Raw genomic sequence first — 18,537 nt, forward strand, 5'->3', positions numbered from 1 at the left:
CTCAGGTCCTGCTTGCAGGTTTCCCCTGGGCAACTGGCCAGCCACTGGGAGAGCAGGATGTACTGGACTAGATGGGCCACAGGCCTGATCCAGCAGGCTCTTCTTATGTTCTAAGAGGACACAAACGTTGGATCCGTCCTGCCCCTCTGAGAAAGACGGAAATGAAACCTAAGGACTATTACAGGAATGATCCAATGTGTAGAGCTGGCAAAGGGCGTTAGGACCCTGAAGAGTTCTCGCTCGCTCTGCAGGACTGAGCAGTGAGACAAGAGCTAAAACAAACAGCTGTGACTGTACGAGCCAGCCAAATAGAGGTGGGGGGGGGAGAGAGAGGATCCTATCACCACTCCCCCACTAGTCTCTCTCATACATCTGATTCCCCCCTAGAAACCTCTCATTCAGTTTACTCAGGGTCTCTCAGCATGAGGAGGATCCGGGCGAATGCCATTGCCATCCTGACCGTCGCCTGGATCCTGGGCACTTTCTATTACTTGTGGCAGGACAACAAGCCTCATTCAGCAGCATCCAGCCGATCGCCTAGCAGCGGCGGCGGCGGCGGCGGCAAGAATGGGCAGAGATCCACCAGCAAACTCGAGATCCACAAAGAAGAAAGGACCGTCCCCCTCCTTGTAAGTGTGACCCGATCTCCCAGAGGGAGCGACCTTTTGTTTATTGTTTATTCACAGAAATAACTTGATTTCGAAAAAGAACTCTTTCGCCCTGAGGAGTGCAGGGGAATTATTTCGCGTGTGTCGTTGCTGTCGTTCCCGGGGCTTGACTGCGCAGCGAGCGAGGGATGCTGGCGGGAGTCGGAGCATTAATCTCGCTGGCGAAGAGATTGGCAGCGGCTGGTGAATGGGGGGGGGAGGGGAGGAGGGGCGGGGAACGAAAGGGGAGGAAGAGTTGCATTTGCAGGGATGGCTTTGTGTTTATTCGAGCAGTCTTGCTGGTGTAACCATGGCAGCATTTACAATTGGGGAAGAGCTACTAAAGGGCGGGGAGAGGAGTGGGAAAGAGGAGAAAGCTCCTGTGCAAAGTATGGCGAGTGCTGTCCGCTGTTTTGCTTGGGGTCAGCTCCTCTGGCTGACCGCCGGATTTCTTTTCTGGCTATAAGGCGAGGGGACGAGGCAACCTCGGCAAAGCTTTGGGTTTGCGTTCAAGACTCCTGCGTTGCAAAAGATGCGCCTCTTTTCTGCTTTGAGTCTGTGGAAAGCGCTGGATAAAGGAAACATGCAATCGTGACACAAATGTCGCCTGTTGCCAGCGAGGCTGAAATAGGTGGCTTGCCGAGAGAAGGCGGGTGTGGGGATTAGACCGGGTTCGAAGATCTCTGTCCCGTAAGGATTGGGTCGGAAGGCTGCTGCTCTGTTCCATAGGACAAGCTGGGAAGGGGGGGCGATCTGACTGAAGGCTTGTTCCTACTTCCCTCGCAGATGAGGGAGGCATCCTGGCGCCGGCACTCTGCAGACCGGAGGGTCTGTCCTATAGAAATAGGCAGTACTTAGATCTGACCGACCATCAAAGCTGGGAAATGTTGAATATGAAGGGCCAGTTGGGGTGTTGTGTTGAAAGCTGCGATTCCAGATGTGAGAGTCACTTGCGGCTCTGGACCTGCGCGAGCAATGTGGTAGCCAAAGCACTGACAGAGAGATCCTGTACACTGCCGGATGCGGGTTCATTGCAATCCATCTGATTGCGGGTGAGGTGCCCATGTCGATGCTTTTGGCATTTAAATGAGTAGTGGGGGATTCAGAAGGACGAGTGACTTCCATCTGGTATAGTAGCTAATAACACCAATGTCAGAATTGGCTCCAGAACAGCTCAGTATTGGTTCACACTTTTACCAAGGGGGGGGGGAGAGAGAAGGGATATGCAGCTGATTCGAACTGTTTCTTTTCCCCACTTCTGCTGAGAAGTGTGAAATGAAACTTACAGATTTCCCTGGCGCTGCCCTCCAGCTGTCTCAAGGTTTAGGGACCTCACTGGCATGTGAGATGACCGAGTCAGAGCTGCCAGTAACTAGGCAGTACAGCAACTGCTCTGCATGCTGAAGATCCCAGGTTAAATTTCTAGTATCTCCAGTAAACAAAAGGGGTGGCAGGGCTGGAAAAATCATCTGCCTGGAACTCTGGAGAGATGTTGCCATCCATGACAGGCAGCACTGGAGAAGACCTGGCAAAAGTCTGGATTTTTCTTTTTAAATTCGTTACATTTATATCTTCTCCGAGAAGTTCGCGGCACCCTCTGTTTTATTCTCACAACAGCCCTGTGAGGTTGAGGAGACAGAGGAAGAGCGGCCAAGGTCACCTAGGAAGCATCATGCCCGAGACCGCACTCTAACCACTAGGCCTCAGCCTGCCTCATATGTAATGTATGAAGAGTCCCTCCCAGAAAATCTGCTCGTACATGTTTAGCGGAGCATACAGGATCAACTGCCACAAGGGCAAAAATGAATGCATGTGCAAACCGACTTCGGAGCGCAAGAACCCCCTGCTTGCTGGAGAGTTAAAGCCATGATGAGGCATTCTTGGTTATCACCACAGGACAGCAATCTTTTGCGTATTCTGTGCAAAAGTCTATGCATACATTCAAACTAGCTGGCAGCTTTCCACCTCCAGATTCTGCCTGTTGTACAGGGCACCGTATCAACGCTATCCTTTGCAAAGAGCGGTGTTTGCTGTGACCCACCCACCACAATGCTGTTGCGATGAGAGGAGGCTCTCGCTCTCCCTGAAGGGAAATCATAGGCGTCTTTCATCTCCGTTAGATGAAGGCTTCCCTTAGCCAGGCAAAGGTGGCTCTGGTTCAGGCTGCAAGATAGCCTAAGATTAAAAAAAACCCCTTCATTTTAATAAAACTAACAGAACATCTTTGGGATGACCTGGCTGAAAGCATTCATGTAGTCGGTCATGTAATCTGTGTGTCAATTTATTTCCTGGTTGCAGAAATGAATGTGAAATAATAGATTAAAAGAGGCTGTGGGCCTTAAAAGCAAAAGCCTTGGACCTCAAGAGTCTTGGGTTTTAGTCTTACAGTGACAGGTATGGTGCTGTTGCAACTATTTCCAGGGGACAAAATGAGCTGAATGGTGGCATTTTTAGATGAATTTCCTGTGGTATATTTTTGGGAAAACCCATTTAGGGAAAGCACATGTACCTCTGCTTTTCGCCCTGTTCAGAATATATACTGAATTACACAGGAATAGTTACATTTGATGTTGATGGCTGCAATATTGCTTTCAAATTTTTGGATGAAAGTTGTTGCAAAGTGCTATGTTCTCATTGCTACACAGTATTCTTCGAACTTATTGAAGCATGGCCATTCCTTCACTCCATTCCTTTCAGTAACTGGAGTGATAGTATGCCCAGGGGTGTAGTCATCCAGGGTTTTAAGTGGGGGGTGTCTTAGATCCTTTACTTTTGGGGGAGCAGGGTCCCTATGTCTCCAGCATCCTGCAAGCCAATCAGCATGAAATGGGACTGTGTTAGCTACTGAGAAGAGTCTTCTAACATGCTTCCTTGTCTTTCTGGCTGTTTGGAGCCAATCAGAGTGAAAGGAGATGAGTCAGCAACTAAGAAGACTCTTCTCGGTAGCTAACACTCTCCCCTTTTATGCTTATTGGCTCCTAGGGATGTCTGTTGTTATGGGAGAAGGCATTAACAGGGATCTCATTCTCAATTCAGCAGCAAAAAAGGGAGAGGGCTTGTGGCTGTGACTAAGATGAAAGGACTCTGTACTTCTGAATTTGCTGTTACACTACTGAGTATACCCACTCCACATTCTTGCTTCATGTGGGAAAAAACAACAACAATAGGAATGATTGTGAAGAATGCAGCAGCATGTTTTCTGCTCAGTTATCTTGGTGATATGCCCTTTCTGAGCTTGACCACCGATCAAGTTTATTTAATCCATTATTTTTTCTCTCCAGTGCTTACCTGGCCTAGTTTCCACGACATGGTCTACCGCTATAAGCATCAAGCCAATAAAAAAACATATTCCTGCTGCTGTGACCTCAAGCAGTTGCGCTTCTGTTGATTTGGCAATGTAGTGAGTGGGTAATGGGACTAACTATACTGGGATGTAATGTGAATAAGAGGCCGTTCTGTTGATAGTGGTGTTGCCAGATTGCTTGATGTGGAGGAGAAAATGGATACGCTGGAGAGCAAATCTCAAAGGGGAAAGGCAAGTGGGCAAAGCAGCTGCCTGCTGAACAGATGAAAGCCACCAAGGAAGGAAGAGGGCTTTCGTCTGCTGTCTTGCTGGGGTGGGCAGGAGGGTTACCTTCATGTTTGAAGTTGAGAGCTTGAGAGGCCTTTAGCACAAAACAAGCCTTTTAAGTTGAGACCTATCCCAGTGTGCGTCTGTGTTAGAATTGCTTGTTAATACATTTTTTAAATAATATGTTTTAACCCTTTTTAAAAAGATGTTTTTAAAGCTTTTTTAAAAAATGTTTTTAACGTTGTTTTGTTTTACTGTATTTTAAGGTCTGTTTTTATGATGTTTTAAAGTGTTTTTAGTGTTTCTGTTTGTCGCCCTGGGCTCCTGCTGGGAGGAAGGGTGGGATATAAATCAAATTATAAATAAATAAATAAATAAATAGGACTCTACATGGGGGGTACTTGCTCTGTTCTGTTCACATCTCTCTATCGGTGTGAATCCCAGATTCCTTTAACTGAGTCTCAGGCAGGGTGGCCAATTTCTAATTTCAAAAAGATTGACCCCTTGCATGAGGCTAGGGTTCAAACCATGGACAACTATTTATTTATTTATTAAATTTATTTCCCGCCGTTCCTCGCAGAAGGAGGCCAACTGGGGGCAGGGCAGTAATTGGCAAGTCAGGGACAGGTTAGGGAGGTATCCGGTTAAACTGAGGACCGTAAAAAGCTGCCATTACGAGTGAGACCAGTGGTCCACCTGTTATCAGCACTGACTGGCAGTGGTTCTCTGGGGTGTCAGACAGTTTTTCCCAGCTCTGTGTGGAGATATATAATCTATACACCGCTTGATTGTAAAACCCTCTTAGTGGTTTACAAAACGTATGGAAAAATTATCAATAAAACAATGAAAAACAAGTAATTAAGACATTTTTTAAAACAAAACCAAGACTAACTGAAAAGATGAAAACACATCAACATCTATGTGTTTGGATAGGCTTGCCTAAACAAACATGTTTTAAGCAGGAACTGCAGGGAATACAGTAACTGCGATGCCAGGGATTGAACCCGGGATCTTTTGCATACAAAGCATGTGCTCTGCCATAGGCCTGTGATGGGTCGGGGGACACAGATGGGACAGAGTCTGATAAGACCTAGGTGAAGCCAGGGGAAAATCTGGCTGGCCTTGGGTGCAACCAAAGCAGAAGTGGAGGGGTGGTGGAGAAACTTTTCCGGCTGGTGGCCCAGATCTCAATCTCCCCATGCCTGGTAGGTCAAATGTGACAGGTGGGTGGTGCCACCTATGTGTCAGTCACCTGATGTCATAGTGATGTCAGATGCTGCTGTGCCCTGAAGCCCTGATTGTTAAGACTTCACAGTGCAGCATGGGGGCTGTTTGAAAGCCCTTTCCAAGCAGCCCTGGGCTGCTCTTTAAACCTCAGAAAACTGGAGATTTCAAGGTACAGTTTGAAAGGGCTTTCACACAGCCCCGCACTGCAAACCTCTTTTTTATTCTGAAGATTCAAAGAGCAGGGCTGGGAGGGAGTAGCGGTTTCCATTGAATGGAGTGTGCCTTGCCCCAGCAAAGGAACATTTGGGAGCTCACTTTAAGCTCCCAATTGTTCCTTTGAAGACCTGCCCTTACTCGTCTCGCACCTGATGTCATGTGTAGGGAGGGTGGGCACAGCTTCCCCAAGATGGCCTTGCAGGCCAAATGGGAGCCTTGGTGGGCCAGGTTTGCCCTGTGGGCTGGAGGTTCCCCACTCTGATGCAAGTGATTTGAGGCAGGACATTTTTCAACATATATAGGAGTGAGGAAATCCCCCCCCATGAATTCCCCACCACCAGTGAAATCAAACACCTCCACTAGTAATCCTGAGCACATGTGTCTCTTTGCTTCTCTGCCCATCTGTGTCCCTCCTCTGTGAACTCAACCTCACTGAGTGCCATTTTCATGCTACCCCCTCCAACACATATTGTTCAGCGCATTGCACAGACAGGGCTGTGGTATCTAGGAAGTAGGCTACAAATTAAAACCTGCTAGTCCTGTTTCTTTTCTAGCTCTGAGCACGTTCCCTTTGCTCTTTTAATCGGTTTGAATCTTTAATGTTAAATGTGATGAAAACTTGATGAGCTATTAACTGCCCACTTGAGCACTCTCTGTCTTTGAATAGGAAGTGGATGGGAAATTTATTTATTTATTTTATTTATATTTATATCTCACCCTTCCTCCCAGTAGGAGCCCAGCAGGAAAGAGTCTGGGGTCACCTCCAGACTATCAGTATTTTGTGGGAGGGATTTAGGCTTGCACTGTTCAAGTGTTCTGTCACTCTGGTGTAACAAATCCAATTCTTAAAGGACCCAGCATTTTTTTTCCAATTAAGAAAGTGACAGGGAAATGCCCTAAAAAGTGTTGGCTAAATAGTTGCTTAACCAGGAGGGCTGGTTCACACGGAGGTTTAGTGTGAATCAGGCACTATTTGCAGCCCCGTTTAATTCTCAGGGTTTACATGATGTATCTGTGAATGTGAAGGCATGCCACTGCTTTTCCCTTCAAATCAGCATCAAATCAATCCAATTCTAATCCGAGAAGGGAAGGAAAAACTGTCTGTGCTTTGTATGTCTAGGGCTTGTAGACGCTTAGCACCAATGCTTTTGTGAGTCCCCACCCACTCCCTCCTCCTCCCTTTGTTCATGTCATTTCCTGCTAGCTCCTGTTCTGCAAGCCTGCTGCAAACAGTGCTTCCCCCCCAACTTGTGCAAAAAATTATAACACTGTTCAAACAAATATTTGTATTTCTGCTGGATTCTGAAAATGCAAATACTTGCATTTGAGGATTTTTTCCTTACTCTGGAACAAACTGAGCATGCTCGGTTGCCAAAGTAACCAGAGGAAGTGGTAGTTTGACCCTAAGAGGGCGTGATTATTAGGAAGCTGCGTGATTGACCCTTTCCCTCCAGTGTGAACAGAAAACAGAGTATTGGAAGGTAGGAGTGTGAATCTTTAAACTCTGTCGCGATGGGAAAATCTTAGTCTTTAAAATGGAGTTCAGCTCTCATGTGAATGAGCCCGGAAACACTTGCTCTGTGCAAGCAAATCAGGACGAATGCTCAGTTAAGAATGGACAACGCATAATCTCCATGCAAGCTTTGTAGAAACAAATCAGGGTGAATGCTAATAAACAAGTCACCTGAAGGAGCCCTGGGAAAGTTGCTCTTAAAGTGTTCCTCAGTATCCTCAGGCACCCAGGGTTTGTGCTTCTTCCTGGGGCTAAAGGCGAATGTGGGGAGGGGGGGAGTGTAAGAGCACATTCACACTGCCATTGTTTGGTGGGTAGGATTTAAGTGCATACTGGCAAATTTAGGTGGGGCAATTAAAGTGGATGTGGTATTCTTGTGCAACAAATCTGCTTCCCCCTCCCCCCCAAATCTGGACTTTTTGCAGTAAGGACAGTGATGGGGAAATGCACTGGAAAGTGTGGGACAGCAGTTGCTCAATGCAACACTGTATTACCTTCCTATAAAGAAATCTGAATGAATGCTCCATAGACAACTGGGAACTTCCCTGCAAACTTTGTGCAAACCAAACAGGATGAATGTTGAATAAAGAGATTGTTTCATATATCTAGTAAATAAGAGACTATCTTTGGAGATCAGCTGGGAGAGAAGGAGAGTCAACTTGCTTTCATCTGCTTTGGGAATTTTCATACATTGCATTCTTTGAACCATTGTCAACACCCTTGGTTTTCCAAGTCTATCGATTATGGGGTGTTCGAGTATGTATGTAATTTCTCACCACCCTGTAAACGGTCTTGCTCCAACTCCCTTAATAAACTGGTAGTGGCAGTTCTATAGGCTAATGAGAGAGGACTTACCGAAAGATGAGAGCCAGTCACAGTTCAAGCAACCAGTTCTATGCCCTCTCTCCCTATGTGATAGGTAGGAAGGTAGTTTAAGTCTGAGGCCAGTACTGAATTTGAGTAGTTATTAGGGGTAGAGACACACTTACTGTTGTACTGGTTCCAGTGCATCTTCACCTGTGTTTTGTGAAAATGGGGGCACACAACACTAGTCAAACTCTGCCCCCTGTTACTCTAAAACCTGGTTAGATTAACTAAATTGTATTATTTTTAATTCAGCTTCAAATAGATTTTGCAATTGATTGGTAGATCAACCCATTGCTCCTCCAGGTGGGGCCAATGGAAAAGTTTTGCTGTAAGCTCAGGCAGAGGCAGTGATGGGCCCAATACTTTGCTGTGGGTGGTCCTAGAAGATCTGAAGTCAGCAGTGGGGAAGGGAGGTGTGCCATTCACACTGCTTTTGAAGTGGCTAGTGTGCGCACATCCTAAGGCTATAATCCTAACCTCACTTACCTGGGAAAAAGTCACATTGAATTCAGTAGGATTTACTTCTGAGTAGACATGGTTCGGCTTGCATTGTTAGTTCGTTGCTGAAGAGTGTGTGCACAATGCCAAAAGAAATGCAAAAAGGAAGTCTATAGAAATGCAAAATGTTGCTGCAAAATCACTTAAATTAACAAATATTCTTGCCAGGCACTCTGCAGCTACTGAAACTATTGTTTCAGAGAAAGACATATTGGAATTCAAAGAGAGGGGCAATGCACTTCAAGCAAGGCAGAGAATACTTGATCAAAATGAGAACAAACTACTCCCTTCCCAACAAGAATTAAAACCACAGCTTTTGAAGAAAGAGATACCACCAATTGGCCAGGTGAGCTGTGCAAAAGACCAACCAACAAAAAGGGAATCTGCTATTGCCCAGGTATAAACCTTGATGGTGAGGTTTAAAAATAGACAAACAAATAAAAAACAAAAGCAGAAATTGAATTATTTGAGGCTGTTAAGAATGGAGGGTGGATGTGACTATGTTGCTTGTAATCTGTGTTGAAAAGAGGGAACAAAAGTTCTCACAGAATGGACAGTTCCTATTGGTAGTAGTATAAGAGCTGATGTAGGAGACTGTAGAAAAAAATAATTGTAAGCCATCCTAAGAGGCCAAGGAGGTAGGGACTGATGGGTCCTCCTCTGTATTTCTGCTGGCTTCTGCTAGCCAGGGCAGAAGGTCTGCTTTTGTTTTAGTTATGCCAGATCCTTGGACCGCTCTCTGGGAAATGTCAAGCTCCATCCTACCCTAACCTGCAATGACCCTCTTTTGGGGACTTCCATATGTTACCCCCTATGGGAACCCTAATAGTGCACTTTTGGCATGTACAGCAGCCTCTGTAGTGGTGGAACCCACCCACCCCCAGGCTGGTGGCTGGAGGGACATCTCCACCTAATATTCCCTCTAGTAGCTCAAGGATTTAGTTCTGTGCACTTTATTGCCCTAAATCACTGTTTTTCAACCTTGGGTCCCCAGATGTTGACAGATTATGACTCCCATCAACCCAGCCAGTTTAGCCAATGGCCAAGGATCATGGGAGTTGTAGTCCAACAACACCTGGGAACCCAAGATTGAAGAACAGTGTCCTAAATCTTCATAAAGCTGAGAAGGTTCAGCAAAGAATGGAGTTGTAGTGGGAGAAAGACAGTGATGAATATGTGTGGCTGAAGTTAAATGTAAAGTCAGTGCAACATTTTTTAAAAATCACATTTAATATTAAAATATATTTATCCCAGTACTTACTTTATTATGTAATTTTTCTTTTTTATGAAAGGTTAAAAGTGCTTCTTTGCCTAGTTAAAAGTGCCCTTTGAGTTCATTCCCTACTCGAGTGAAAATTCCTATTTAAAAAAACAACAGCAAACCACACTGATTGTGGGTGGAACTTGGCAGAATCTGGAATGTTCTAGTTTTTCTGACCCCACTGCTGGTTACCCCACCCATTACAATTCTGGCTGCGTCACATTGGAAAAGGTGCATGGGAGAAGGAAAGCCTAACCACAAGGCCGGGCCCTGTGTATGTGTTGAGTTTTGCTTCCCACTACCATCCTGTCTTGGCCACACTGGCCCTTGAATGGTGGTCCTTACATTAATATGGCCAAGATATGCACAAGATATGCACAAGAGTTCTCTCCTGCCCCCAAGGACTTTGACACCTGGGAAGCAGCTGAGCATCACTCTAAGACCATTCCACATGTCATGCTTTCATTGTTTTTGTGCTCCTCACTTCCCCAGTTTGAACTGCAAAGGTTTGTAAAGAGCCACCTGCATGGTTGCCTATGTTGAGTAAGAATCGCCACCAGGTGACCAGCAGGATTGCCTTCAAGTAGCTGTTAGGTCCAAACCCAACAAGCGAGTCGTCTCTGTCAACCCCAACTCGCTTACACCCGAGAAAGTGCGGAGCTGAGTGCAAATGAACCCACTATTAGAGAAGCGGGCAGTTCTGTATAGTAGAAACACGCCCGGGATCCATTTGTCGCCCATCTGGCGTTAAAATGAACCCCAGATATTTAACTCTTTCTGACAGCCACTGGATTTTGTGACCCCTTGAATGCAGGTATAACAGAAAAGCCTTACCGTCATCTCACAGCGCCCCTTGGTGTTCATTCGCGATCAAAATATCATCAACGTATAAAACAAGGACTGAACCCCGTTCTGGGGTGAACCCCTCGAGATCATCCCGCAGACACTGGCTAAACACTCCGGGACTATCGCAATATCCCTGAGGAATTCGGGTCCAAACGAAGGAGCGCTGGTCCCATTCGAACCCGAACAAATGCTGCGAATCTGGGTGGAGAGGAATGCTAAAAAAGGCATTTTTTAGATCAATAACGGTGAACCACTTCGCGTCCCACGGAATCTGGCTGATGATTGTTACTGGATCTGGAACAACCATGTGTAAAGGGATCACATACCTGTTCACCGCTCTCAAGTCTTGACAAAATCTCCACCGAACTGGGTCTCCGGGTTTCTTTGGGGGCTTTTTTATAGGTAGAATAGGTGTATTACAGGGGGTTCGCTGCGGCCGGATGACTCCTTTTGCAATAAAACCTTCGATTATGGGACGTATGCCTTCTCTTGCTTCCAATGATAGCGGGTACTGAGCAACTCTGGGTGGGGGAAGAAAAGGCTTTACCTGGATTCTCACGGGGCTTACTGATCGCAGCAATCCCACGTCTGTGTCTTCTGTACCCCACAGATCCGGTGGTAGATCAGCAAGATCTTCTGGTAGACTGTGTCCTGAGTGTTTATGTTTAACTGCAGTTCCCACTGGAACCCCCAATACACTCATCAGTAAACCCACCCCATCAGGGGTGCAGGTTAAGGTAGCCTCCAGTTTACATAACATGTCACGGCCCATGAGGGAAATGGGACATGAGGCGGAATAAAGAAAAACATGGTTAAACAACTTCTCTTTGTACTTTACTTGCAATGGTGAAGTTATGCACATAGGTGTGGGGTTCCCATCAACCCCCATTGTCATTTTTACTTCTTTACTTAACCAATCATTACAGGCAACATTTATTAAGGAACATGTGGCCCCTGTATCCACCAGGAAAGTTACTTCTTGCCCTTGTACACTTAAAGACAGTTTAGGTTCCTGGGTGGGGAGAGAAAGAGAGAGAAAGAATCCTGCGAGAGACATAAGATTCATTAGTCCCGCTCCCAACCCCTCCTTTTCCATGCTTAGTCATTGTTGGTGTGCCTGGCGACTGCCATACTGATCCCATGAACCCGGAGTCTGTCGGACGGCAGACGGAGGTGGGGGCGGAAACTCTGCATTCGCACCTGTAAAGTCTGGGTAACAAGGGTTGTTAGGTATGTATTGCGTGTTCCCTGTCCTCCACGGACAGTCCTTCTTGAAATGAGAGTAATCTCCACACTGAAAACAAGCCCTGTCTCCTTGCCACGACTGCCTCATCTGTCCTTTTCCTCTCTGCTCTCCTGCTCTTGGCCCCCTCGGAAATCCTCTCCCCCTGCCTCGGTATCCTCTGCTTGGTGGCTGGCCTCTTATCGCAAGAGCCAACATTTCAAAATCCTCTTTCTTTTCCTTCTTTCTACTTTTCTCCTTATCTTTGTCCCACACAAAATCCGCCACTTCTAGGATCACAGTCACAGCTTCCCCCCCCCATCCGGGTCTGAAATTCAAAAAATAGTCTGTTACTGCTGGCTGCGCTTGATGAACAAAATTGGCAATGAGGGTCGGATGATCCAGCACGTTTTCTGGGTTCAGATTGGTATAACTACGTGCTCCCTCTAACAAGCGCGACCAAAATTTTCTGGGAGGTTCGCTGGCTTCTTGTTTTATTGCCATAAATTTAGCTTGGTTGGGGGGCTTCTGTGACATCCGCTCCAAGTGTGCCAAAATCCTATCCCTATCGGTCTGCAAGCTGGGCGCGGCGAGGCTGCGTCCAGTCTCCCGCTACCCAAGCTGCAGCCGTATGCGCTCGGTCTATCAGCTCTATTTGCTGCCGCCTCCGCAGCCCATGCAGTCTCCAACGCCCACAACCTGCTACATTCTTCACCTGTCAGCACTCTCCTCAACAAATGTTCCACATCCGAGTACGTCGGATTGTGACTCTCAAACAACCTGCCCAACAATTCTCTTATCCTCCTTGGCTGTTCCCCAAAGGTTCCAGCCATCCTGCTCCATTCTTTCAAATCCCATTCTAACCAACTCTTTAACTCAACTACCTCCGTACGCTGGATGCCACCTCGGCCATCCATGTACGGTTGGTCATGTACAATCAAGGGAAACTCTGAAGCCTCTGCTGCTTTCCTTTCTTTTTCCTTTTTTTGCCTGCGCGTGTCCATGCCCCCTGAGGCCCCTTTCTCTCCTCCCTTTTCATCTGTCTCATCATCTGATCCAGATGAACAGGTTTCAACCTCCGGATTGGGATCTCCGTTCTCAGGAGCTGAGGACGGATCCGGAGCGGAGGGTATTATAGAACGGTTCAAGACCATTCTTTTTCCTGACGCATCGTCATTAAAATAATGAGGGGGGGCTCCTCAATGGACAGAGTTCTCACTGCCATCAAAGTGAGGCTATCCCATTTTTGTGATCCTATTTTCCATAGGAGCCAAAATTCCAATTGGTCCGGGTGGGTATCCCCAATCCGTCTCCGTATTCCCAATAACGGAGCGGTTTCAAAGGATCCACCCCTCGGCCACCGTTCACCCGGCACCGACACTGCAGTCATCCGTGGCCACTCCTCCTCACAGAGCTCTATCATCTTTCTTTTCTTTAAGCCTCTTTTACGCACAGGCAATTCCTCCTCTTCCCACAACATGCACATTATCCCCAAAGGGCTGTCCTTTACCGGCACACTCCCTTTATTTCCCATGATGTCTGATAGAGGTTTTCCTCAACTGTGCTTTATCCCCGTAACGCCAAATCAGCCCGCTTTCCTTGACAACCGAGAAAAGTCTCTCGTGGCGCCTGTTGTCAATTTAAGGGGCGAAATGGCAAAAAGGGGGTCCGTACAAGGGATCCCGGATGAGCCCCCAATTTGTTAGGTCCAAACCCAACACGCGAGTAGTCTCTGTCAACCCCAACTCGCTTACACCCGAGAAAGTGCGGAGCTGAGTGCAAATGAACCCACTATCAGAGATCAAGTAAACACCAGACAATTCCTTTGCAAAGGGGACCCAATACTCACGAGCCAAGGCAGGCCAGCATGGGAACCTCGTTTATTGATAGCTTGGGGAATATATAGTCTCTCCCCGAAGTTTACAATATCGGGGGGTAACGTCATAAACACAAAAGAAGCAATTGCTAGTTATTACAATCTTAAGATATGTAGAAGGGGGTAAAGGGGTACAGGGGAAGGGCATAAGTAGAAACATTGAGACTATCTTTTAGACTCTATGTCTGCATACTTCGCATGTCCTTGAGATAAGCACTCTACAGAAACAGACAAAGAGAAAACTGGAAGGGGAGGCCCAGCTGCAACTGGGCGCCCCTCAAGTGGAGACAGACATGAAATTACTGAGCTTGCATATCAAAGGTTTTTACAAGTCAAGGTCTATGGGGCAGTGGAACAACTTTTAGCATTTCTATGCAAGGCACAATTGTAACAATAAGCAAGGCTATAGGCATAGATGTGATACAAGAAGTACATAATAGTGAAGTTTCCAGCTTAAACTGGCTTTTATTACTCGAGCCGCTGGAATGTAGGTAAGGGTCAGGTCACCAGGAAATAAACTGTCAGTTTATATCAAAAGTCATTCAAAGGCCAACTTTGGTTCAGTTTCCCGTGATGCCCAAGACATTGAAAGTAGAATAAGTGAATCAGAGTTCTATAGGGAACCGGGCTGTAAATCCTGACCCAACATAGCCTAGAAGAAAAACCAATGTGCAATAAATTACAAATGTGCAGGAAGCAGCCTTACACCAAGCCAGACCACAGGTCCATCTAGGTCAGTATCGTCTTCTCTGACCGGCACCGTTTCTCCAGCATTTCAGTCAGGGGTGCTTCCCAGCCCTATGTGGAAGTGCCAGGGTTGAACCCGGGACCTTCTCCATGCAAAGTGTGTGCTTTACCACTGTACAGTGCAAGGAGACTAGTGTTGTTGTTTTTCATCGGGGGGGATCATAATTTGTACGGACTTACTTGCAAAACTGCATTACTGTTAAAACAGATTCTTCCACTTTCTGTCTCTCATTACAAACATTCACAAGAGACATATTTCAGGCTCAAAACACCCCTTGTAGTCAGAGGGAGAATGCAGCTGGATGAAAAGCAACAATGAAAGTCGGGGAATAATCATATAGCATGTGTGCACGAATTCATCCCCTTTTTAAAATAAAACACTCCACAGAGATTCTTCTGAAGTTGGAATAAGTTAGTCAGACCCAGGAAGCTGGTCTGCCATGGCTGCGTGTGTGTCAAAGCAGATGTTTTATCTACACATGCAGATGAATGTCAATTTCTAGGACAGTCCCATTCAGATTGTGGGTGGGAGACTGTGTATTTGACTGTGTTTCCCCCACCTAAAAAACTTTCTGCACGCTTGCCGATCAGAGGGAAAGCTGTGACAGAACCCTCCCTATATGAACTGGGAGATTTTTTGCATATGTTTAAAAATATTTACAGTCTGCGATTCCAGCATGTGTTCAAAATGACTTGTTCTAAGTTGTTCGGGGGGGGGACACCCTCACAATTGTATAACAAAGTTTTTAAAAAAATAAGTAAAAAAAAGTGTCAGCCAGTCAGAAAAGCCTCTTTAGGAAAAAAGAGCAAAGGCCTGATGAAAAAGGGAAGGTTTTACAGCAGGGGAGGGCTAACCCGCAGCCCTCCAGATGTTGGACTCCTAGCTCTCATCAGCTCCAGCCAGCATGGCCCATAGCCAGGAATGATGTGAGTTGCGGCCCAACGACATCCACTGCTCCCTGCCTGCCCCAACATTACACCCTTGCGACCCCACCCCTGACATTTGCAGTTTTGAGTGGGGACATCTCAAGAGAGGACTCCTTGTGTGTGTAGCATTCTATGGTCATAGGCTTCCCCTCTACAGCCGTTCAAGCTCATGGCATGCATGGATGTTGTGGGGCTAGGACCAGGCAAGGAGGTGTATGATATCAGTAGAAGGCCCCGCACTGCAACCCTGCTTTCCATTAATTCTGTGGAGCTCCATCACATACATAATGTGTGGACAAGGCTCCTGTTCTAGCTGAATCTGGTTTGAAGAAGGTCCTGTTTTGTCATTCTCAAATAGATGAAAACCTTATTTTTCTTTCTTTTTAAAGTAATAATAATCCCAGGTTTTAATAACTTAATGCTCCTCTTAATTTTGCCTTGGGTAAAACTTGGCTTGGCGTCATTCTCTGCTGTAAGGATCGTGCTTAGGTGAGGCCCTGATGCTGGCTCAGTACCATGGCATAACTGTGCACGAAGAAGGTGTTGGCCTGCATTCCTGTTGTGATTTTCAAACATTTGAGATGTGCAGTTTGAGTTCTTTTGATGGCCAGGTTCATTTAACAGTGACAAAGCAGTTGTTTCACCTTCAGATGTGGACCACAGCTTTAAAAATAATTCCGCAAATCTCTTTCTGTGGATCCCATGAAATTGGCTTAAAATAAGAATTTATGAAAGTTTAACTGCAAATTGTTGAGATCTGCCTTCTCTTTTTGTTTGAGTCTTGAAGGTGCTCTGTGGCCCTTTTCTTAGTTTTCTCTTTGAGATCATTAAGATGCAACATGTGCATAATAAAAAAGTGGAAACTGGCTGTGGAAATTGCTCAACTGACCTAGTACAAGGAGGAAAAGGAGGCAAAACTGCAAGGCTTATGAAAAAATACAGGAATTATTCATCTGAAAAACAACAATAACAACAATAATAAAGCTGGTTTGGGTCAATTGTTCAGATTTTCTTTTGTTTTTCTGAAGAAAACAGAGGATAAGAACCAGATCTCACTAATGTCATTAACAATCTTGAAATTAAAGGGTATAGATCTGTATAAACATACTGTGCAAATAAGTGCCATGGTTAGGACTGGGCGGCAAATGTTGTATGGCAGAAAGGTTTCTTGGCTCTGTGGAAGAAGGGCAGAATGCCTTTGTATCAGACAACAGAACAATAAATAAAAGTGAATTTAAAAATCTGTATATGCAAAGCCCAAGTAGAACACACATGTTGACTGGCTCCAAACTCCTTCAAAGCTACTGTGGCTTTGGTCATTATTCCTCCCTCACCCCCATGTAAAACTGCAGGATGAAATCAAATCAGTTGTGAGGCTTTAACGCTGGGGAACCAAGGCAACCAATATGTTCTGTCCTATCTTTCCAGGAAAATGGTAAGCTGTGAACCAAGCTTACCCAAGCATCAGGGGCAGCAGCAGCTTTTAAAAAGTGACATATATCTGCAATTATCATCACAAATGCTAGACAAAAAGGTATATACACTTCTGATAAAAATATGTGAGTTTTACACTCTTTTTCTATTGGGCATGGACTACTAGAGAACAACTCCAATAAGGAAAACATGGGTTTTTAGTGTGGTCTGAATGAGCCACCGTCCTTAATATCTAAGGATCTAAGGATGCTTCTTGTGTTTGTTCTGGGATGGGTACCCTTCATACACACAGTTTTTTACTTCCACATGTTTATGCCAGCCTGTAACTTTCCCCCATTTAATCTGGATTTACTTTTTCCAGGACAAATCCAGGAAGTAAAAAACAAAAACACTTGTTGCCAACAACCCGCTTACACTATTAAGCCTCCCATCTGGAAGCACCCTAAAATATATGGAACTGGGATGTGAGAATGCCTGGAGGATACTCTCTTAGAAACCCTGCCCTTTAATACCAGGTGTTTGTTGGCTGGCTATGATCCCCCTATGATAAGAGAAAGGCTTTTTGCACATGTTCAACAGCCCTCTGCACATGTTCCCAGACTGTGTCCTGGCACTGGGTATAGGGTTCAGCCTCTATCATTGACAACTCCTAGGTTTAATTAAGCCTCAGTAGCTTTCCGTAAAGTAAGAATTGGCTTCCTTGTGAAATATTTTATATTTCAGTTATTGTCTTGACAGATTGCCGTTATTTTTATTATACTTGTTAGCTCCCTTGGGTTCATGAAGAAAGTGTATTTTATTTATTTTTATTTTATTTCTTTCTTTTTATCCCACTTTTCCTTCAGGGAGCTCAAGATGGTGTACATGATTCTTCTATCTCTCCATTTTATCCTCACAACAACCCTGTGAGGTAGGTTAGGCTGAGAGACCTTGAGTGGCCCAGAAAGCTTCATGGCCAAGTGGGGATTTGGACCCTGGTCTCTCAGGTCCTAGTCCAACACTCTAACCACTACACCACACTGGCTCTGTACTGGCTCTTATTAAAAATAAATGCATATACAAATTTGAGGTAAGATTCTTTTCTACAGTGTGGTAAGTCCCTCCAGAATCCACCATTGGAATGTGGCTTTACCAATTAATTGGTTTGTTTGCTTATTTATTTGGAGCATTGTATCCCATCCTTTGGCATTTCATTTCCAAGGTAGCTTACAATAGATAGCAACAGTAAATGAAATATATGAAATCACTGAAAACAATTAAAAATAATAGCCCTGATAGTAGCATCAGAAATGGCATTTATTTATTACATTTAGCGCTCACCCCATAATGAAAGTTGCCTGGGAGGTGCACAATAAAATCACAAAACTCCAATAAAACTCCAAAGCAGGTAATAGCAGACTATAAAACACATCAGCAGGTAACGGAGCAGAGTTTAAAACAGATTCTGCAGTAATCATACAATCAAAATGAGGAGAGCACAAAAGAGCCTCTTCACAGGGCTGAAACATAATGACAGCATTGTGAATGTGAAGGTTAAGATGTTCAACTTTAAACCAATTTACAGACAGACCCCCTTCAGACGTCCCTTTTTTATTGCACCATCATGATGATTTGTGTTCATGATGCTATTGGGGCGGTTGCAGGTGAACCCCCTTTCCCTATTGTTTGAACATGCATTCTGTAAC

General features: G+C 45.4%; 1 protein-coding gene and 1 long non-coding RNA gene across 3 annotated transcripts in view; both read left to right on the top strand.

Annotated features, from left to right (window-relative positions):
• The first annotated feature begins 280 nt into the window (after positions 1 to 280).
• The window catches only part of GALNT16 (polypeptide N-acetylgalactosaminyltransferase 16), a 238,210-nt gene continuing 219,953 nt past the window's right edge, over positions 281 to 18,537 (top strand). Inside the window, exon 1 of one of the 2 annotated variants that reach the window (XM_061611137.1) lies at positions 281 to 629. In XM_061611137.1, coding sequence (XP_061467121.1) covers positions 423 to 629 — 207 coding nt within the window. In that variant the 5' untranslated portion in view covers positions 281 to 422. The remainder of the gene's footprint in view (positions 630 to 18,537) is intronic. The other variant, XM_061611138.1, reaches the window with a different exon arrangement.
• Positions 6,999 to 11,449, top strand: LOC133377306 (uncharacterized). Its single transcript, XR_009760689.1, has 3 exons — positions 6,999 to 7,142; positions 8,708 to 8,885; positions 10,615 to 11,449. It is a non-coding gene; the product is annotated as an uncharacterized LOC133377306 (long non-coding RNA).

This window comes from Rhineura floridana, chromosome 2, assembly GCF_030035675.1.
Source record: "Rhineura floridana isolate rRhiFlo1 chromosome 2, rRhiFlo1.hap2, whole genome shotgun sequence".
Classification (NCBI taxonomy): Eukaryota; Metazoa; Chordata; class Lepidosauria; order Squamata; family Rhineuridae; genus Rhineura; species Rhineura floridana.